Raw genomic sequence first — 18,754 nt, 5'->3', positions numbered from 1 at the left:
AAAATATTGGTCTGAAGCTTGGCATGGTGATCCCTGCCTGTAATCCCAGTACTTGGGAGACTGAGAAATGAGGATCACAAATTTGAGGTCAGTCCAGGCAAATGAAAGAGGTACTGTCTTAAACTAAAAAATAAAACGGGCTGCAGTATAACTCAGTGGTAGAGCACCCCTGGGCTCAATCTCTAGTTCTGCCAAAATAAAATAAAATAAAATAAAATAAGAATGACACATAGATTCTATTCATTCTATTCTGCCCATGAAATTGAATATGTTGTCCATTTCCTACCATAATCTATAATGCAAATAAATTTAAATTCTAAGACTGCTTCCTAAGACAGCAGGGAAGCACCATAAAAGACTCTTGATTCATCAAATCAATAGTTCTTAGCTCTGGCTTCATAATGAAATAAATCCTTAAAAAAATCCTTGCTAGGCACCCAGCCCAAGCCAATTACATCAGAATTTTTAGGTGCTCAAGATGTTCAATGACTTGCCCACAATTTACCAACTGTGTAACCTTGCAACAATTGTGAATTTTTATATCCTAGCCTGTGAAATGGAGCTTATAAAACCTACTTTTAGGGCATGCGGGAGCTAGGTCCTACTGGCTCAGAAAGGTTGATTGCATAAAGAGCTTCCTACCTCTGTATTCAGTGATATCACATTGCAGGTTGAAACCAGCCATGGTGGAAATATTATACAAGGGAAGTCAGAAAGTGCTACAGAGAGGACTTCCTTCCTCCAAGCCCAGGAGAACAGGAAGTTAAACAGTCACCAGCACACCATGACTACCTTCCAGCTAGTAAGGGACAGAGTTGGGAAATGACCCAGACAAATCATAAACATACCAATTTTTAGCTAACTAAATAATATATATAGGAGTATTTTATAGTATATGCTTTTTTCAGTTGTAAATTGTAATATCAAGAAAAGATTAAATAATCAGCCAAACATTAACACTTTAGAGAAAATAAAAACCCTCTGGTGCCCTTAGGAGTTGAGTGAGTGTGAAGAGGATCAGAACAGGAGGGGAGCTTGCTAGACTGGAAAAACAAGTCCACACTCTCTCCCTCCTTTCATTCAGGCCCCTATTCAAATGATGCTACCTGTGAAAACCCTTGTCTGACCATACAGCCCCTGCTCTCCTATCACTCTCTAGCCCCCTGTCCTTCTTTTTTCTTCATATTGCTTGACATTTGTTGACATCATATATTTCTTCATTTATTCATTGTTTGCTTTCTTCACAAAAAAAGATGAGATAATTCCAGTGCCTACTGCTGGTAGGTATTCAATAAATCATTTCTGGATGGATGAGTGGACAGGTAGATAGATGAATGGGTGGATAAATGGACAGGTGGATGGATGGACAAGTGGATGAATGGATGGGTGGATGAATGGACAGGTGGATGGATGGAAAACTGGATGGATGGATGGATGGATGGATGGATGGATGGATGGATGGATGGATGGGTGAATGGGTGGACAGGTGGATGAGTGGATGGGTGAATGGGTGGATACGTGGATGGGTGGATGGGTGTGTGGGTTCAGTAGCTATTACCCAACTCCAGAAAAATATTGCCAAGAGTAATAAACTGGAATGTAGGCCCAGTATTATTAGATCTTTCTTTAGTGAAAACAAAATTTGGTCATTATAAAATGTCAAAGAACCAATAAACACCTAGTCAGATCAGAGAGGCAGAGAGAAGAGAGACACAAATGACCAATATCAAGAATGAAAGACAGGCTGGGTGTGTTGGCGCATGCTTGTAATCCCAGCATTCGGGAGGCCGAAACCAGAGGATCGTGGTTCGTGGACAGCTTCAGCTACTTAGTGAGGTCCTTTGCAACTCAGTGAGACCCTGTTTCAAAAATAAAGAATAAAAAATAGAGCAGGGTGGTGAAGCTCGGAGGTCAAATGCCCCCTGGGTTCCATCCCCAGACTCGCAAAAAAAAAAAAAAAAAAAGACTGAAAGACATACCCAGAAGACATTAAGAAGATGATAAAGGAATATCATGAAGCATTCCACCCATATAAATTCAACAACTTATATGAAATGGATTAATTTCTCAAAAATTGTAACGTATCAAAATTCACTCCAGATTATGTAGATAACCTTAATAATCTATAACTATTAAAGAAATTAGATTTGTGTTTAAAATATTCAAAAAAGAAATCTCCATGCTCATTTGATTTAATTGGTGAATTTTACCCAACACTTAAAGAATAACACCAAGGCCAGGCGTAGTGGCACGTGCTTGTAATCCCCGCACTTGGGAGGCGGAAACAGGAGGATCGCACAGGTTCGAAGCCAGCCTCGCTGGCTTAAGAGACCCTGTTCCAAATAAAAATATAAAATAGGTCTGGGAGTGTAGCCCAGAGGTAGAAGGGTTCCACCCCCCAGGACCCCCCCCAAAAAAAGAGAATAACACCAAGTCTACACAACCTCATTTATCATTACTACTACTACTACTACTACTACTACCACTACTACTATTTGTGATACTGTGGATTGAACCCAGGGGCATTCTACCTCTGAGTTATAACCTTAGTCCTTATTTATTTATTTATTTATTTATTTATTTATTTATTTATTAGCACTAGAGGTTGAATCCAAAGACGTTCTACCGCTGAGCTACACCCCCAACCCTATTTATCATTCTTTATTTTGAAACATAGTCTCTCTAAATTACAATGGCCTCACTAAGTAGCTGAGGCTGACCACCAACCTGCCATACTCCTGTATCAGCCTCCCAAGTACTGGAATTAAAAGCATATACCACCATGTTCTGCCTAAATTTTTTTTTTTTTTTCTGTTCTGGAAATGGAACTCAGGGGCTTTCTACCTCCGGGCTATACTCCCAGACCTATTTTATATTTTACTTGGAAACAGGGTCTCACTAAGTTGCTGAGAGCTCACTAAGTAGCTAAGGCTGGTTTTGAACCTGCATGATCCTCCTGTCTCAGTCTCTCAAGTGCTGTGATTACAAGTGTGCACCATCATGCCCAGCTTAAATTTTTTTCTTTTTTCTTTTTTCTTTTGCGGGTATGGGGATGGAACTCAGGGGCATTTGACCTCCGAGCTACACCCCCTGCCCTATTTTTTATTCTTTATTTTGAAACCGGGTCTCACTGAGTTGCAGAGGGCCTTACTAAGTAGCTGAGACTGTCCGTGAACCTTAATCCTTCGGTCTCAGCCTTCCGAATGCTGGGATTACAAGCGTGCGCCACCACGCCCAGCCAAATTTTTTTTTTTTTAATTTGGAAACAGGGTCTCACTAAGTTGCTGAGAGCCTCACTAAGTAGTTGAGGCTGGCTTCGAACCCGTGCGATCCTCCTGTCTCAGCCTCCCAAGCGCGGGGATTACAAGCGTGCACCACTATGCCCGGCTCAAATTTTTTGTTTTGAAACAAAGTTTTGCTAGATTACTGAGAGTCTTTCTAAATTGCTGAGACTCTAAACTATGATCCTCCTCTCTCAATCTCCCAGGTACTGGGATTATAGGCATGCACCATAATGCATGGCTTAGTTATTTATTTATTTTTATTTATTTATTTATTTGTTTGTTTGTTTGTGATACTGGGGGTAGAACACAGGGGCTTTTCTACCTCTGGGCTATACTCCCAGACCTATTTTATACTTTATTTGGAAACAGGGTCTCACTAAGTTGCTGAGACCCTCACTTAGTAGCTGAGGCTGGCTTTGAACCTGTGCGATCCTCCTGTCTCAGCTTCCTAAGTGCTAAGACTACAAATGTGTGCCACCACGCCCAGCTTACTTTTTTATTTTGAAACAGGGTTTTGTTAAATTGCTGAGCACCTCACTTAAACCTGCAATCCTTCTGTATCAGCCTCCCAAGTACTGGGTTTACAGGAATGCACCACAATGTCCAGCCCATACAATCTTTTAGAAAACAGAAGAGAAGGAAACTCTTCACAACCGGTTTTATGAGACAGCATTTCTTTGATTCCACAAAGATATTATGAGACAAGATAAAAACAAATAACCTTCATGAACAGAGTATGTAAAACTCCTCAAAAATTACAATATCAAATCCAATGATATGTAAAAAAAAAAAAAAAAACAAAGCATAATATGCCATGACCAAGTGGGACTTACCCTGAGGATGCAATCCTGGTTCTATATTTGAAAATCAGTCATGTCATTTATCATATAACTAGGCTAAGAAAAGCATTTGATTATACTAATTGATGCAGAAAAAGTATTTTTAAAAATTCAACATCCATTCATGATGATGCTGAGAATAATAATGATAATAAAAATAATAATAAAAGTAAATCCAGGAGTGAAGGCACACACTTGTAATCTCACTAGCTGGGAGGCTGAGACAGGAGGATTACAGGTTTGAGGACAGACTCAGCAAGTAGTGAGATTCTCATCAACCTACTAAAATAGTATCTCAAGCCGGGCATGGTGGCGCACGCTTGTAATCCCAGCATTCGGGAGGCTGAGACCAGAGGATCGCAGTTCGCAGACAGCCTCAGCTACTTAGTGAGGCCCTCCGCAACTCAGTGAGACCTGGTTTCAAACTAAAGAATAAAAAATAGGACTGGAGATGTAGTTTGAGGGTAGAATGCCCCTGGGTTTCATCCCTAGTACCGCAAATAAAACATAAAAATTAAAAAAATTAAATAGGGGTGGGGTTGTAGTTCTAAAGTAGGATGCCCCTCCTTGGTTCAATCCCTAGTCTAACACACACACACACACACACACACACACACACACACACACACACACACACTACAAAATGTTGATAGAAATAAAAGAATACCTAAATAAATGCAAATATATCATAGATTCATGGTTTGGAAGATTCAAAACCATAAAGATGTCAATTTTCTCCAAATTGATCTACAGATTTAATGAAATTCTAATCAGATACCAGAAGGATATTATGTAGTTCCATAAAAATTGATTTCAAAGTTCATACAGAGAGGAAAAAAAAAACAATTTGAGAGGTCCAAACAATTTTGAAAAAGTAGGATAAAGTTGGAGTAGTTACACTACTTTATTTTATGACTATTATTTGTGGTACTGGGGCTTGAACCCAGGGGTACTCTGTCGTTAAGCTACAAGTGCAGAAAGGTTAAGTGACTTATGCCACGCAATAAATCAGTCATCAATCAGTAGATAAGATTACAGCACATGAATCTTCCTTATTTGCAAAAAGGCTTAATCATTTCTTTACACAGGCTTCTCCCTTAATTGGAAAAGTGATACTTTCCTTCCATCCACAGCACAGGGTGGAGAATGAGAAACCAAACTTGGGTGGGGAAGGACTCCAAAGCTGAAACCCAGCCACCAGGGGCGCAGTGTTGGAGGCCGGACTCCAGGCTCCGGAGGACTGTGTCCCCGCAGCAGCGTTGCGAGGGGCTCGCTGGGTCCCTCTCCACCCCTGGCCTCAGCCCACCTCACTGCCCATCTTCAGGGCGCCCGAGGCCTGAGACCTCATCCCAGGACTCACAGAGCTGGTGTCCTGCAGCGGCCGCCTCCTCTTCTCGCGGCCCCTCCTGCTTCGGACTCAGGGACAGGCCCCTCCACGCCAGGGCAGCCGCGCCCCTCACGTCTGGGCGAAGCCCCTTGGTCAGGGCCCCGCTGTTCCGGGCGGGGTTCATGGCCGGACACCAGACCCTACAGGAGCGAGGGATCCAGTCCGCTCTCTGTCCAGGGCGGTTCTCTGGGTTCTAACGCCCTGCCCTGCTTGGGCCTCTCCGGGAGAAAGCACCTTCAGGTGTGGTCCGCGCGGTGCTGTGGCTTGGTTGTACCTGAAATGAAACATCCAGAGAAATCCTCATGCTTTTATCAACTCCCGGTTTATTTATTATACTCCATCAGGTCTTGGGATGATTTTAAGAAATGTAGAGGTTGAATTTATAATCAACACTATTGAAACTTCAATATTAAGTAATTTCTAAATAGACCTCCAGAAGTTTCTTTAGAATAAAACAGAACTTTGGGTTTCTCATTTGATAACCATACAATTATCATCGTTCCTGGCTGATTATTTTTAAAAATAAAATAGAAGCAGCTAAACAAATTCTGACCTCTCAAATAAATTTCAAATAGAAGAGGTAATTTGGTTTACATTTATTTTGCATTCTTATGAATTTGTGAAGTGTTTCATCTTAATGTAAATTAATTTTTTTCATTTTTTTATTAATTTATTTTTTAAATTGGTGCATTGTAGTCATATATCAATCACATTGGAGTACAAGACTTGAGAGGATATACAAGCACACATCATCCAATTAGCCCTCCTCCAGCCCCCATCCCATTCCCTCCCCCATTTACTTTGATACATTTGTTTGTGTACCTCCTGCGTTTTAAAGAGGCTCTGTCCTCCAGTATTACATACCCTCTGATTGGTCACATTAGTTGCTTCACTATAGGGCCCTTTCTATAGCTCAACCTCTTCCTGTTGCCCTTTTCCTCCTAGTTATTGCTGATTAAGAGAAGCATCTGATTTATATTTTCTGTGATATTTCTCTGTGCATGCTGCGTTGCAAGTACCGATCCCACTCTTGATGGCCCCAGTAGTGGCCTGGCTACTCAGTGGACTGATCCAGACCTTGCTGGCTCAAGCAGCGGCCTTGCCTCATGGGAGGCCCCAGTTCTGGTCTCGCTGGCCCCTGCACCGGTCTAACCCCTAAGCTGGCTTTGGTCCCGGCCTTGGAGGCCGCAGGAGTGAACTTGCCTCACGCCAGGCTCCGATGCTGGCCATTGGCCCCTGCACTGGCCTAACCCCTTGGCAGGATTCCAATCCCGGCCTCGGAGGCCCCAGCACCGGCCTAGCCTCACGGCAGGCTCCAATGCAGGCCTCGTTGGCCCCAGCACCGGCCTAACCCCTCAGCAGTTTCCGTTCCCGGCCTAGGAGGCCCCAGCACTGGCCATGTCTCACGGCAGGCTCCGATGCCGGCCTCGCTGGCCCCAGCACCGGTCTAATTCTTCGGCAGGTTGTTATCCTGGCCTCAGAGGCCCCAGTACCAGCCTTGCCTCACGGCAGGCTCTGATGCCGGCCTCACTGGCCCCAGCACCGGCCTAACCCCTCGGCAGGCTCTGATCCCGGCCTAGGAGGCCCCAGTACCGGCCTTGCCTCAAGGCAGGCTCCAATGCCGGCCTCGCTGGTCCCAGCATCGGCCTCACCCCTCAGCAGGCTCCAATCCCGGCCTCGGAGGCCCCAGCACTGGTCATGCCTCACGGCAGGCTCCGATGCCGGCCTCGCTGGCCCCAGCACCGGCCTAACCCCTCGGCAGGCTCTTATCCTGGCCTCGGAGGCCCCAGCACCGGCCTTGCCTAAAGGCAGGCTCCGATGCCGGCCTCGCTGGCCCCAGCACCGGCCTATCCCCTTGGCAGGCTCTTATCCTGGCCTCGGAGGCCCCAGCACCGGCCTAACTCTTTGGCAGGCTCTTATCCTGGCCTTGGAGGCCCCAGTATCGGCCTTGCCTCAAGGCAGGCTCCGATGCCAGCCTCGCTGGCCCCAACACCGGCCTAACCCCTCGGCAGGCTCCGATCCCAGCCTTAGAGGCCCCAGCACTGGTCATGCCTCATGGCAGACTCTGATGCCGGCCTCGCTGGCCCCAGCACCGGCCTAACCCCTCGGCAGGCTCTTATTCTGGCCTCGGAGGTCCCAGCACCGGCCTAACTCTTTGGCAGGCTCCTATCCCGGCCTCGGAGGCCCAGCACTGGCCTTGCCTCACGGCAGGCTCCGATGCCGGCCTCGCTGGCCCCAGCACCGGCCTAACTTTTTGGCAGGCTCTTATCCTGGCCTCGGAGGCCCCAGTACCAGCCTTGCCTCAAGGCAGGCTCTGATCCCGGCCTAGGAGGCCCCAGAACCGGCCTTGCCTCACGGCAGGCTCCGATGCCGGCCTCGCTGGCCCCAGCACCGGCCTAACCCCTCTGCAGGCTCTTATCCTGACCTCGGAGGCCCCAGTACTGGCCTTGCCTCATGACAGGCTCTGATCCCAGCCTCGCTGGCCCCAGCACCGGTCTAACCCCTCTACAGGTTCTTATCCCAGCCTCGGAGGCCCCAGCACCGGCCTTGCCTCACAGCAGGCTCCGATGCCGGCCTCGCTGGCCCCAGCACCGGCCTAACCCCTCTGCAGGCTCTTATCCTAACCTCGGAGGCCCCAGTACTGGCCTTGCCTCATGACAGGCTCTGATGCCAGCCTCGCTGGCCCCAGCACCGGCCTAACCCCTCAGCAGGCTCCGGTCCCATCCTCGGAGGCCCAAGCACCGGACTTGCCTCACGGCAGGCTGCGATGCCGGCCTCGCTGGCCCCAGCACCGGCCTAACCCCTCAACAGGTTCCGGACCCGACCTTGGAGGCCCCAGCACAAGCCTTGCCTCATGGCAGGCTCCAATGCCGGCCTCGCTGGCCCCAGCATCAGTCAAACCCCTCGGCAGGTTCCAATCCTGGCCACGGAGGCCTCAGTAGTGGCCTTGCCTCACAGCAGCTCCGATGTCAGCCACTGGCCCCGGCGCCCGCCTAACCCCTCAGCAGGTTCCGATCACTGTCTCTGTGGTTATTATTTCAAAGGTTCCATGTGTAATGTATCAGATCTCTGCCTCCCCTGAGTATTGGCCACTGGCATTGCCGCTGTCTCCACCGTTTCAAATCCTTCCCAGGCTCTTTTTCCACTCTGAATGTTGTCCAGTGTTCCTAAGCATGCGTGATGGTAGCATTTGACATTTGGTGTAATTTTTCCAAAAAAATAAAGTTGGTAAGATCCGGTTTCTGCTTCTCCTGAATACAAGACTCCACCACCATCGCGGAGAACTCTTTCAACACTGCATTTCTCCTTGGTCTTCGCTAAACTCTCTCCTTACAGGTGATGTCTGAGATTCTTAACAATATAGAGAAATAGCAGTCCTCTTTCACAGCGAATTTTTCCATAAGTTCCAGTGCATTTGGATAAGTTTTGTCTGCATCTCCAGTGTCCTGGCATCCATAATGGCTTTCTTACCTCCTCTCCGATATTTTTCTTTATCTTTTTCTGTTCTGGGCCCGGTTTCTCCAGGGGTCTGGCGTGCTACTCGCAGTTCGGCCAGGGGCCCAGAGTCCCGCGACCCGGGCCCCGGCTGGTGTAATGTAAATTAATTTTAATGTTTATGTCAAACTTGTTTTCCTTTCGAACTGTGCATATTATTTTGAAATTAAATTAAGTTCAAAATAATATGTTTCAGCTGGGTATGGTGGTGCATGCTTGTAATCACCGTGCTTGGGAGGCTGAGACAGGAGGATTGCACAGGTTCGAAGCCAGCCTCAGCTACTTAGGCTCTCAGCAACTTAGTGAGAACCTGTTTCCAAATAAAAATATAAAATAGGTCTGGGAGTATAGCCCGGAGGTAGAAAGCCCCTGGGTTCGAGCCCGGCGTGCTGGTGCATGCTTGTAATCCCCACACTTGGGAGGCTGAGACAGGAGGATCGTGCAGGTTCGAACCAGCCTCAGCTACTTAGTGAGGCTCTCAGCAACTTAGTGAGACCCTGTTTCCAAATAAAAAATATAAAATGGGTCTGGGAGTATAGCCCAGAGGTAGAAAGCCTCTGGGTTCCACCCCCAATATCACACAAAAAATAAATATAATATGTTTCCTTATCAATAAAAAAAAACCCAAAAAATCCAGGCAGAGTGGCACACACTTGTAATTGGGAGGCTGAGACAAGAGGATCACAGGTTCAAGCCTGGTCTCAGCAATTTAGCAAGACCCTCTTCAACTTAGTGAGACCCTGTTTCAAAATAAAAAATAAAAAGTCCACAGGAGGTGTAGTTCAAAGGTAGACTGCCCCTGGGCTCAATCCCTAGTACAAAAGGAAGAAGAAGAAAGAGAAGGACAAGGAGGAGGAGGAGGAGCAGGAGAGGGAGTGAGGGGGAGGAGGAGGAGGTGACTAACAGTTGAAACCATGCCAGAATGGTACCAATGCAAATCATAAAGCCAAGTACAGAAAGATGTGAATTGTGTTATCCAAGTAATTCGTGGCATACAAATTGCTTTGTAATTCTAAACCAAGAACTTTATTATCCTTTATCAATAACAAAAGGAAATACACCAACATTTTGTTATATACTCTTATAGAAAATGTGGTGATATTAATCTCACTCTAGCAGATAAGACAAAAACACTAAAGCAGCGCACTGTATGAACTACAGACATGGTTGAACTTCATTTCCCTGATTTCCCTGGGAGCTTGGGTCAGATGAGAAGTCATGAGCATGCTGTGTACAATGTTTTCTTTTTCCCACTTCAAATAGCAAATTCATTCTCAACCAGAAGATTAATTCAAAGTATGCTAACACAGAAGAGATGGTGCCCTACATGAACTGGGCTAACTCATGTCTCTGACCTCGGGTCATACAACTCCATCCCCACTTCTGAATGTTTTTAATGGTTTGGTCTTTGAGATCATCAAGGTCTTGGGTTAAATGTCACTTCTTTGGAGGAGATGCCTCCCATCGCCCTATTGAAAAATCTTCTAACCGGGCATGGTGGTGCACACTTGTAATCCCAGCATTTGGGAGGATGAGACAGAGGATCGCGGTTCCAGGACAGCCTCAGCTATCTAGTCCCTTTGCAACTTAGTGAGACCCTATTTCAAAATTAAGAATAAAAAATAGGGCTGGCGGGGGAGCTCGGAGGTCGAATGCCCCATAAAAAATAATCGAGCTTGCCGGGTGTGGTGGCGCACGCTTGTAATCCCCGTGTTTGGGAGGCGGAAACAGGAGGATCGTGCAGGTTCGAAGCCAGCCACGCTGGTTTAAGAGACCCTGTTTCCAAATAAAAATATAAAATAGGTTTGGGAGCGTAGACCTAAGGTAGAAGGGCTTCCAAGAACCCCAGTACCACCAAAAAAAAAAAAAAATCGAGCTGGGGGTGTAGCTCAGAGATAGAATGCCGCCCCTGGGTTCCATCCCCAGTACCACAAAAATAATTAAATGAGACTTCCGGGAAGATGGCGACCGAGAAAAGCGGGGCTTAAGAGCCCCGCTAACAACAAATCTCCATTACCACAAAATCAGCGCCTTTCAAAGCCAGAAAACAACATCACCAGAGAAACAAAAAAAATCACCAGGCTCCAGAGAGAAAGCGGACTGAGAACAGAGCCACAGAGGAGATCCTCACGCCCGAGGACGCGGCTTCACGCCCGAGGACACGGCAGCAGTGCCATACTGCCAGCGGCACCGGCGAATTCACGGGATGGCCACAGCAAGCCGAGGGGAGCCGCTGCGGAACAGCCAGGCGGGATTTCTCGGCGCACAGGGCATCTAAAGCTCCCAGTGGCTGAGCTCAGCACACGCTGCAGGGATTCAGAGTGGAAATCAAAACCAAGAAAAAAAAACGCCAGCCCCATAGCCGAGGGCGTAGCAGCGGCGCCATATTGCCACTGGCGGCAACAGCACCGAATTCACTGAATTCAGTACAGCTACATCTGCGTAGTCAAGAACAGTGAGTCAAATTGTGGGCCACAGCGGAGAAATCCCAGTACTGTACTCACTGGGACTTGACCCAGTGGGAGAGGGGCGGTGGCAGTGATATCACACCATAGGAGAACGTGCAACCTGGCACCCCCCCATAGTCTAAAGCAGCCTCTATCGACTCTCTGGGTCGGAGACTCTGTGATACAACCCAGTAAAGGAGTAGTGGGGTCTGAGATACTACTGACTCGAGATCCAGAGCACCTTAAGTGAAGTCATAGTGACCCAAGGGAAGAACCCAGAGAAGGCACAAACTTCCAAAATCATGGGAAAGAGGAATAACACTGGAGCAATGAATGCTCACAACCCCACAACATCAGAACCCGATAAAACAGAAAATCAGAGATTTCTAGAAGATCAAATCAGGAAAATAACTGTAGAAATAATAGGGGTGCTTCGAAAAGAACTCAGAGAGAGCCAAAAAGAGATAAAGGATGCAATTAATGAAGTAAAGGCCTCAATTCAAAGCACAAACAACCGATTAGACCACATGGAGAACAGAATCTTGCTCTTAGAAGATGATCATTCCAAAAATGAACGCATAGTTTCTAATCTAGGAAAAAATATCCGACAGCAGGAATCTGATATTGAAGAAATATGGGCCCATTTTAAGAGAGCTAACCTAAGAATAATTGGAATAGAGGAGGGAAAAGAAAGTGAAACCAAAGGGATCAACAATCTCTTCAAGGAAGTAATAGCAGAAAATTTTCCAGACATAGAGCAAGAGGTCGATACGCAGGTCCAGGAAACGTATAGAACTCCCTTTAGACAGGATCGGAGAAGAGGATCCCCACGCCACATAATTGTCAAAATGACCAATGTGGAAGCCAAGCAGAGAATCTTAAAGGCAACAAAAGCAAAGGGCCAAGTGACATTCAGAGGCAAACCAATTAGAATCACTCCAGACTTCCCAAACCAAGTTATGAGAGCCAGAAGGGCTTGGAGTAACATATTCCAAATTTTGAAAGAAAACAACTTCCAGCCCCAAATTTCCTACCCAGCAAAACTTTCTATCAAATTAGATGGAGAAATAAGAAGCTTCCATGACAAACAGAAACTGAAGGAATTTATGTCTTCAAAACCAGTGCTAGAGAAAATACTCAAAGAGATTAACTACAAAGAAGAAATAGGTAACACACATCAGAACTAGAGAAACAAGATTTTCCATCCAACAGACAACTAAGATTGGTTATCTGTGAAGATTCATTATTTATGTTAGTCTTTTACCTATCTGTAAAGGGTATTGTTTGCCTATATTGTTGTTAATTTTTAGAATTTCTAGTTGGAATATTAATATACCTTCAGATATAGCATTTGGAAATATTTTATCCCATTCTATTAGTAACTGTTAACTCTGTTTACATTGTCTTTGGATATACAATATGTTTTTTATTTTTTAGGGAGTTTGTATACTCTCTGTTGCCTGTGCCATTGAAATCATAACCAAGAAATCACTGCCAATTTCAATGTTGTGAGGTTTTATGACCCAGATTTTCTCCTAAAAGTTTATAGTCTTAAGATTTATATTTAGGTCTTTTATCTATTTTGAGTTAATATTTGTATATGGGATTAGGTAAGGGTCCAATTTTATTCTTTTCCATGTAATTATTATTTTTCAACAATATTTAGTTAAAAGATTATTATTCCCACCACCAAATATTTGTGGAAACCTTGTCAAAAATAACTTGACAATATAGGGAAGAATTTAGCTCTAGGCTTTTATTTAACTCCAATGGTTTATATATCTGCCTTTAGAATAGTACTACACTGTTTCAATTATTGTAGCTTTATATGGTTTGAAATCAGAAAATATACATCTTCTAGCTTTGTTCTTTTTCAAGATCTTTGTGGGTACCTAGAGTCCATATTCCACATTAGGATAGATTTTTTTTCTGAAAAATAAATATATAAATATATGATAGTTTCACCTAAAAAATAGAAAAAATAGATTCTCTGGTAAGAAAGAAAGCAAAAAGAAATATTGAAATGTTATCTTTAAGTCATCAAAAGTTTGGTATCAGACAAATGAAACTGTTATGTGAGATTATCATTTTTAATTTTGGATAAATTGCTATAATACTAGATGTCAACTACTAAGCCAAGCATGGGAGGGAGGGATAGGGAGAGAATGGGGTGGGGATCGGGTGGGGGCTGACTGGGCAATGTGTGCATGTATGTCTACAAAAGTATGTATCCCACTATGATGTATGAATACAGTGCACCAATTAAAAATAAAAAAATTAAAAATTAAAAAATTAAAAAAAATAATTAAATGAATAAATATAAAATAAAAATCTATCTTTTTTTTTTTTGGTGGTACTGGGGGTGGAACCCAGAGGCTTTCTACCTCCGGGCTGTACTCCCAGACCTTTTTTATATTTTATTTGGAAACAGGGTCTCGCCAAGTAGCTGAGGCTGGCTTCGAACCTGTGTGATCCTCCTATCTCAGCCTCCCAAGCGTGGGGAATGCAAGCATGCGCCACCACACCCGGCTAAAATAAAAATCTTCTAAGCAGTCTTCCCTGCCTGTGCTCTCCTTTCGTTCATGCTGTTCCCTTTCCTGTGCAGCATGTCACTGAGATAGTGGCCACTATTTGTATAGTGTCTGTGTCCCCAACCCAAATGCAGACATCATGACAGCATGAGGTTTTAAATTTTTTTATTTCCTGCTACATCTTCAGTGCCTAGAGTGGTACCAGACCTGAGATAGATATTTGTCAGATAAAATGGAATGCAGTTCAACCAGGTGAGCAGTAACCTGTCTACCAGTCTGAAGGCTTTATTTTTTCCGCTAAAGGAAAAAAGTCTATACTAAGAAAATATGTTCAATTCTTAAAGTAAACCTTTAAGTCCAGGCCCTCTCAAACATTCCTTATTCTTAAAAACACCTTTCTCAATTTCTCTTTGCTCTCTTTTTTATAGATGACTTCTCCCTAGATTCCCACTTTATATATTCACCTAGTATAGGTCCTCCCATATTGATTGGAAACTCACTTGGGGCAGCTCTTCATTCTTGGTGATCATCTTTAATAATCTTTATGTCCTATATCAGCTAGCATTCAGCTATAATTAACAGGAAAACCCAAATAGTTATGGATTAAATTAAGTATTTTGTGAAAGTTTGGAAGGTCACAGGTTTGTCCTGATGTCTCTGTTCTACAAAGTCGTCTTTAGGAACAGACCCTCCTTCACCAAGCCCGGTGCAGCACCCAGCTGGCGTAAAATAGCCACATCTGCTTCCAGGTAACAGAAAGGAGGAAAATAACAGGAAGAAGAGGCAGAGGATGCTACAGTTACACAAAAGGAAAATTCTAACAACACAATTCTTTTTATTTTTCCTTTTTCCTTTTTTTTTTTTTTTTTTTTGGTATTGAGGATTGAACCCAGAGGCATCCTACCTCTGAGCTACACTCCTAGCCCTATAATATTTTTTGGTTTGAAACAGGATCTAAGTTGCTGATGACCTCATTAAGTTGCTGAGGCTGGATTTGAATCTGTGATACTGTCTCAGCCTCCCAAGTACTGGAATTAAAGCCATGCACCACACCTGGCTGGCAAAGTTCTCCCTTTAGATCCCATTTTCTGATATCTAGTCACATGCTGTACCAGGCTGCAAGAGTGTAAGCCGAAAGGCTGGGCTTGTCCTATTACATTAATTCCGAAATGCCAGCGTTTTCACATTTAACATCTGTTTGAGATGTTACATTGTCTGTCTGGATTGAGGTTGAGTTCTTCCTAGAGAATGTGCAATTGAGTCTGTTAGACACTAGGGACAATACCAACCTAAGACTAAGGCTACTTAAATGTTCTACTTGAGTGTTTTTGGATCTTACTGTTGAAGTGAATTCAGACTATAAACCTATTTGTGCATTGGCTTGTGGTTAACATTTTGGTTGGGAGTTCTTTCAACCAGAGCCAGGGTTGAGCTTGCAAGTTGCTTCACTGCCTTTATGAAGGATTCATTTCACTTTTATCCTTGCTCTGAAGGTATAAACTCTTCTTTCCCATTTATACAGTGGGCAGTGGGAAACAGTTGAACTCACCACCTTTCTTAGTGTTTATAAAATAGAGAATTGATGAAAAACAGTAGTCTACTCTGGGTAATCATGTGCCTAGCTAAAATTCCAATACTATGTCAGAAAAGTAGAATATTGAAGGTAAACCAGGATCTTTGTCTTGAATTTCTAGCATCTAAGCAATGTGTTTGACAAGTGAATTATGTACTAAAAAAAAAAAAACCCAAACAACAAAAATCATCAGCACATTTTCATCTGTGGATGGGTTCAGAGTTCAAGTTAGAAGTTTAACATATGCTAGGAGTAAAAAAACCGTTGAGCCCTCATAAAACAAGATTTGATCCCAGACCTGGATTATCTTTTTTTTTTTTTTGGTCTCCAATTTAGGGGTATCTCTCCCCATTCTTCTCCGGCTGCTACTGCTATCTATGGTGGGTGTGTGTGCGCGCGTGTGTGCATGTGTGTAAAATGAGAGTTTGGAGCAATAATAAACATAGAAACTGACTGAAACTAGAAGAGTTACTACCATTCAATTCTAAGTTTGCTCCTATCTCCCTGAGCCCTCACATCAGTTGTTGCATTTACCTCACAGTTGCAAGGGGTACAGTTCAATATTATATAGTTTGTTTGGAATTGTTTCTAGTACTATTCACCACAATATGTAATTTGAAGTTTTCTTGAACAACTGTTAGTAAAGTTATGTATTACAAAGCAGAAGTGATTATTCCTTAATTATAAAACAAAAGGACAGTTTTTGCTCCAGGGAAACAAATATCACTACTCTGTGAAGTTCACTAAAATTCTACCAGCACCAACATGTTCCTATAGATTACTGCTTTTCAAAATGGAACATTACTTTAAAAAACATCCAGCTACTAGGCTCTAGGTATGTTTTGCTCCTGGTATGGTTTTCAGAACAATATATATATACACACATACACACACTCTAGGTTTACAGTCAACATTTGAACCTTCAACCACATAACTTCTAAGCTATCTTAAAAGGATATAGTAATAAAAGTTATAGTGGAAAGAAATGCAATTCTTTTCCTGGAATGTCCACCCTTTAGGGGTGCAGTTTGAGTGCCACGATCTACATCAGCTACCACCTGGTCTTCCCAGAGAAAAATAATAAGATGGTGATAAGCCAGGAGTGGTGGCGCACACTTGTAATCCCCACGCTTGGGAGGCTGAGACAGGAGGATCAAAGCCAGCCTCAGCTACTTAGTGAGGCTCTCAGCAACGTATTGAGACCCTGTTTCCAAATAAAATATAAAATAGGTCTGGGAGTATATCCCGGAGGTAGAAAGCCTCTGGGTTCAACCCCAAGTACCACACACACACACACACAAAATAAGATGGTGATAGGCACCATGGCTTGGACATATATTATTTATTCATTTATGTGACAACAAATGATTGGTAACATCGACTATGTGCCAGGCCAAATACTTCATATGGAATTCAGAGGTAGATGAAAGATAGCACTGTATCTCTAAAAGCCTATAAGCCGATAGGGAGAGATTAATTAATTTTTTTCTGTATGGATAATCAATCATAAAAGAATCACTTCTTAAAGCCAATACTTTCATAGTGAGTTTTTTTTAACATGTCCATCCCTCTGCCAATATCACTCTATTAATACTATATAATCATTATAGCTTTATAATAATAAACCTATCTAAAAGAACCTGTTCTCCCTTATTCTTGGGCCTTTGTTCATCTATATAAAATTTAGGATCTACTTACCAATTCCTAAGAAAAAACATTTTGTTTTCAATTTTACTGAATTTACAGAGTAATTTGGGAGGGGCTATGATTCTCATGTCCTCAGAGATATTATCATTATTTTATTTATTTATATTTTTTGGTGGTACTGGGGGTGGAACTCAGAGGCTTTCTACCTCCAGACTATACTCCCAGACCTATTTTCTATTTTATTTGGAAACAGGGTCTCACTAAGTTGCTGAGAGCCTCACTAAGTAGCTGAGGCTGGCTTCGAACCTGCGCAATCCTCCTGTCTCAGCCTCCCAAGCACGGTGATTACAAGCATGCACCACCATACCCAGCTGAAACTATTATTTTGAACGTAATTTAATTTCAAAATAATATGCACAGTTCAAAAGGAAAACAAGTTTGACGTAAACATTAAAATTTACATTAAGATGAAACACTTCACAAACTCATAAGAATGCAAAATAAATGTAAACCAAATTACCTCTTTTATTTGAAATTTATTTGAGAGGTCAGAATTTGTTTAGCTGCTTCTATTTTATTTTAAAAAATAATCAGCCAGGAACATTTTTGATAGATTTTCCTCCCCCTGAGGAGCCTTGTAGATTGTCATTCTCATGATGAAATAACTTTAAATATATTTTCTAATTGGATATTATTGTCTTATAGGAATGTTAATTTTACATATTGATCTTTTTTTTTTAATTTTATTTTATTGGTGCACTGTATTCATACATCATAGTGGGATACAAACTTTTGTAGACATACATGCCCACATCGCCCAGTCAGCCCCACCCGATCCCCACCCCATTCTCTCCCAATCCCTCCTTCCCATGCTTGGCTTAGTGGTTGACATCTAGCATTATAGCAATTTATCCAAAATTAAAAATGATAATCTCACATAACAGTTTCATTTGTCTGATACCAAGCTTTTGATGTCTTAAAGATAAGCTTTCTTTCTTACCAGAGAATATTTTTTCTTTTTTTTAGGTGAAACTATCATATATTTATTTTTCAGAAAAAAATCTATCCTGATATGGAATATGGACTCTAGATACCCAAAACAATCTCGAAGCAAAAACAAAGCTAGAAGATATATATTTTCTGATTTCAAACCATATAAAGCTACAATAATTGAAACAGTGTAGTACTGTTCTAAAGTCAGATATATAGACCATTGGAGTTAAATACAAGCCTAGAGATAACTTCTTCCCTATATTGTCAAGTTATTTTTGACAAGGTTTCCACGAAGATTTGGTGGTGGAAATAATAATCTTTTAACTAAATATTGTTGAAAAATAATAATTACATGGAAAAGAATAAAATTGGACCCTTACCTAATCCCACATACAAGTATTAACTCAAACTAGATAAAAGACCTAAATATAAATCTTAAGACTATAAACTTTTAGGAGAAAATCTGGGTCATAAAACCTCACAACACTGAAATTGGCAGTGATTTCTTGGTTATGATTTCAATGGCACAGGCAACAGAAGAATATACAAACTCCCTAA

At 42.8% G+C, this 18,754-nt stretch overlaps 1 protein-coding gene across 1 annotated transcript in view; it reads right to left on the bottom strand.

Annotated features, from left to right (window-relative positions):
* ANKDD1B (ankyrin repeat and death domain containing 1B) overlaps window positions 1-5,634 on the bottom strand; it is a gene marked incomplete at both ends in the record, with an annotated part of 72,757 nt that extends 67,123 nt beyond the window's left edge. The window contains 1 exon segment of the mRNA XM_080705205.1: window positions 5,484-5,634. Within this exon segment, the coding sequence (XP_080561331.1) occupies window positions 5,484-5,634 (151 nt within the window).
* Between the last annotated feature and the right edge of the window lie 13,120 nt (window positions 5,635-18,754).

The sequence above is a fragment of the Muscardinus avellanarius genome (genome assembly GCF_963383645.1).
Source record: "Muscardinus avellanarius genome assembly, chromosome: 1".
In the NCBI taxonomy this organism is placed as follows: Eukaryota; Metazoa; Chordata; class Mammalia; order Rodentia; family Gliridae; genus Muscardinus; species Muscardinus avellanarius.
This window is presented reverse-complemented; position numbering and strand designations above follow the sequence as displayed.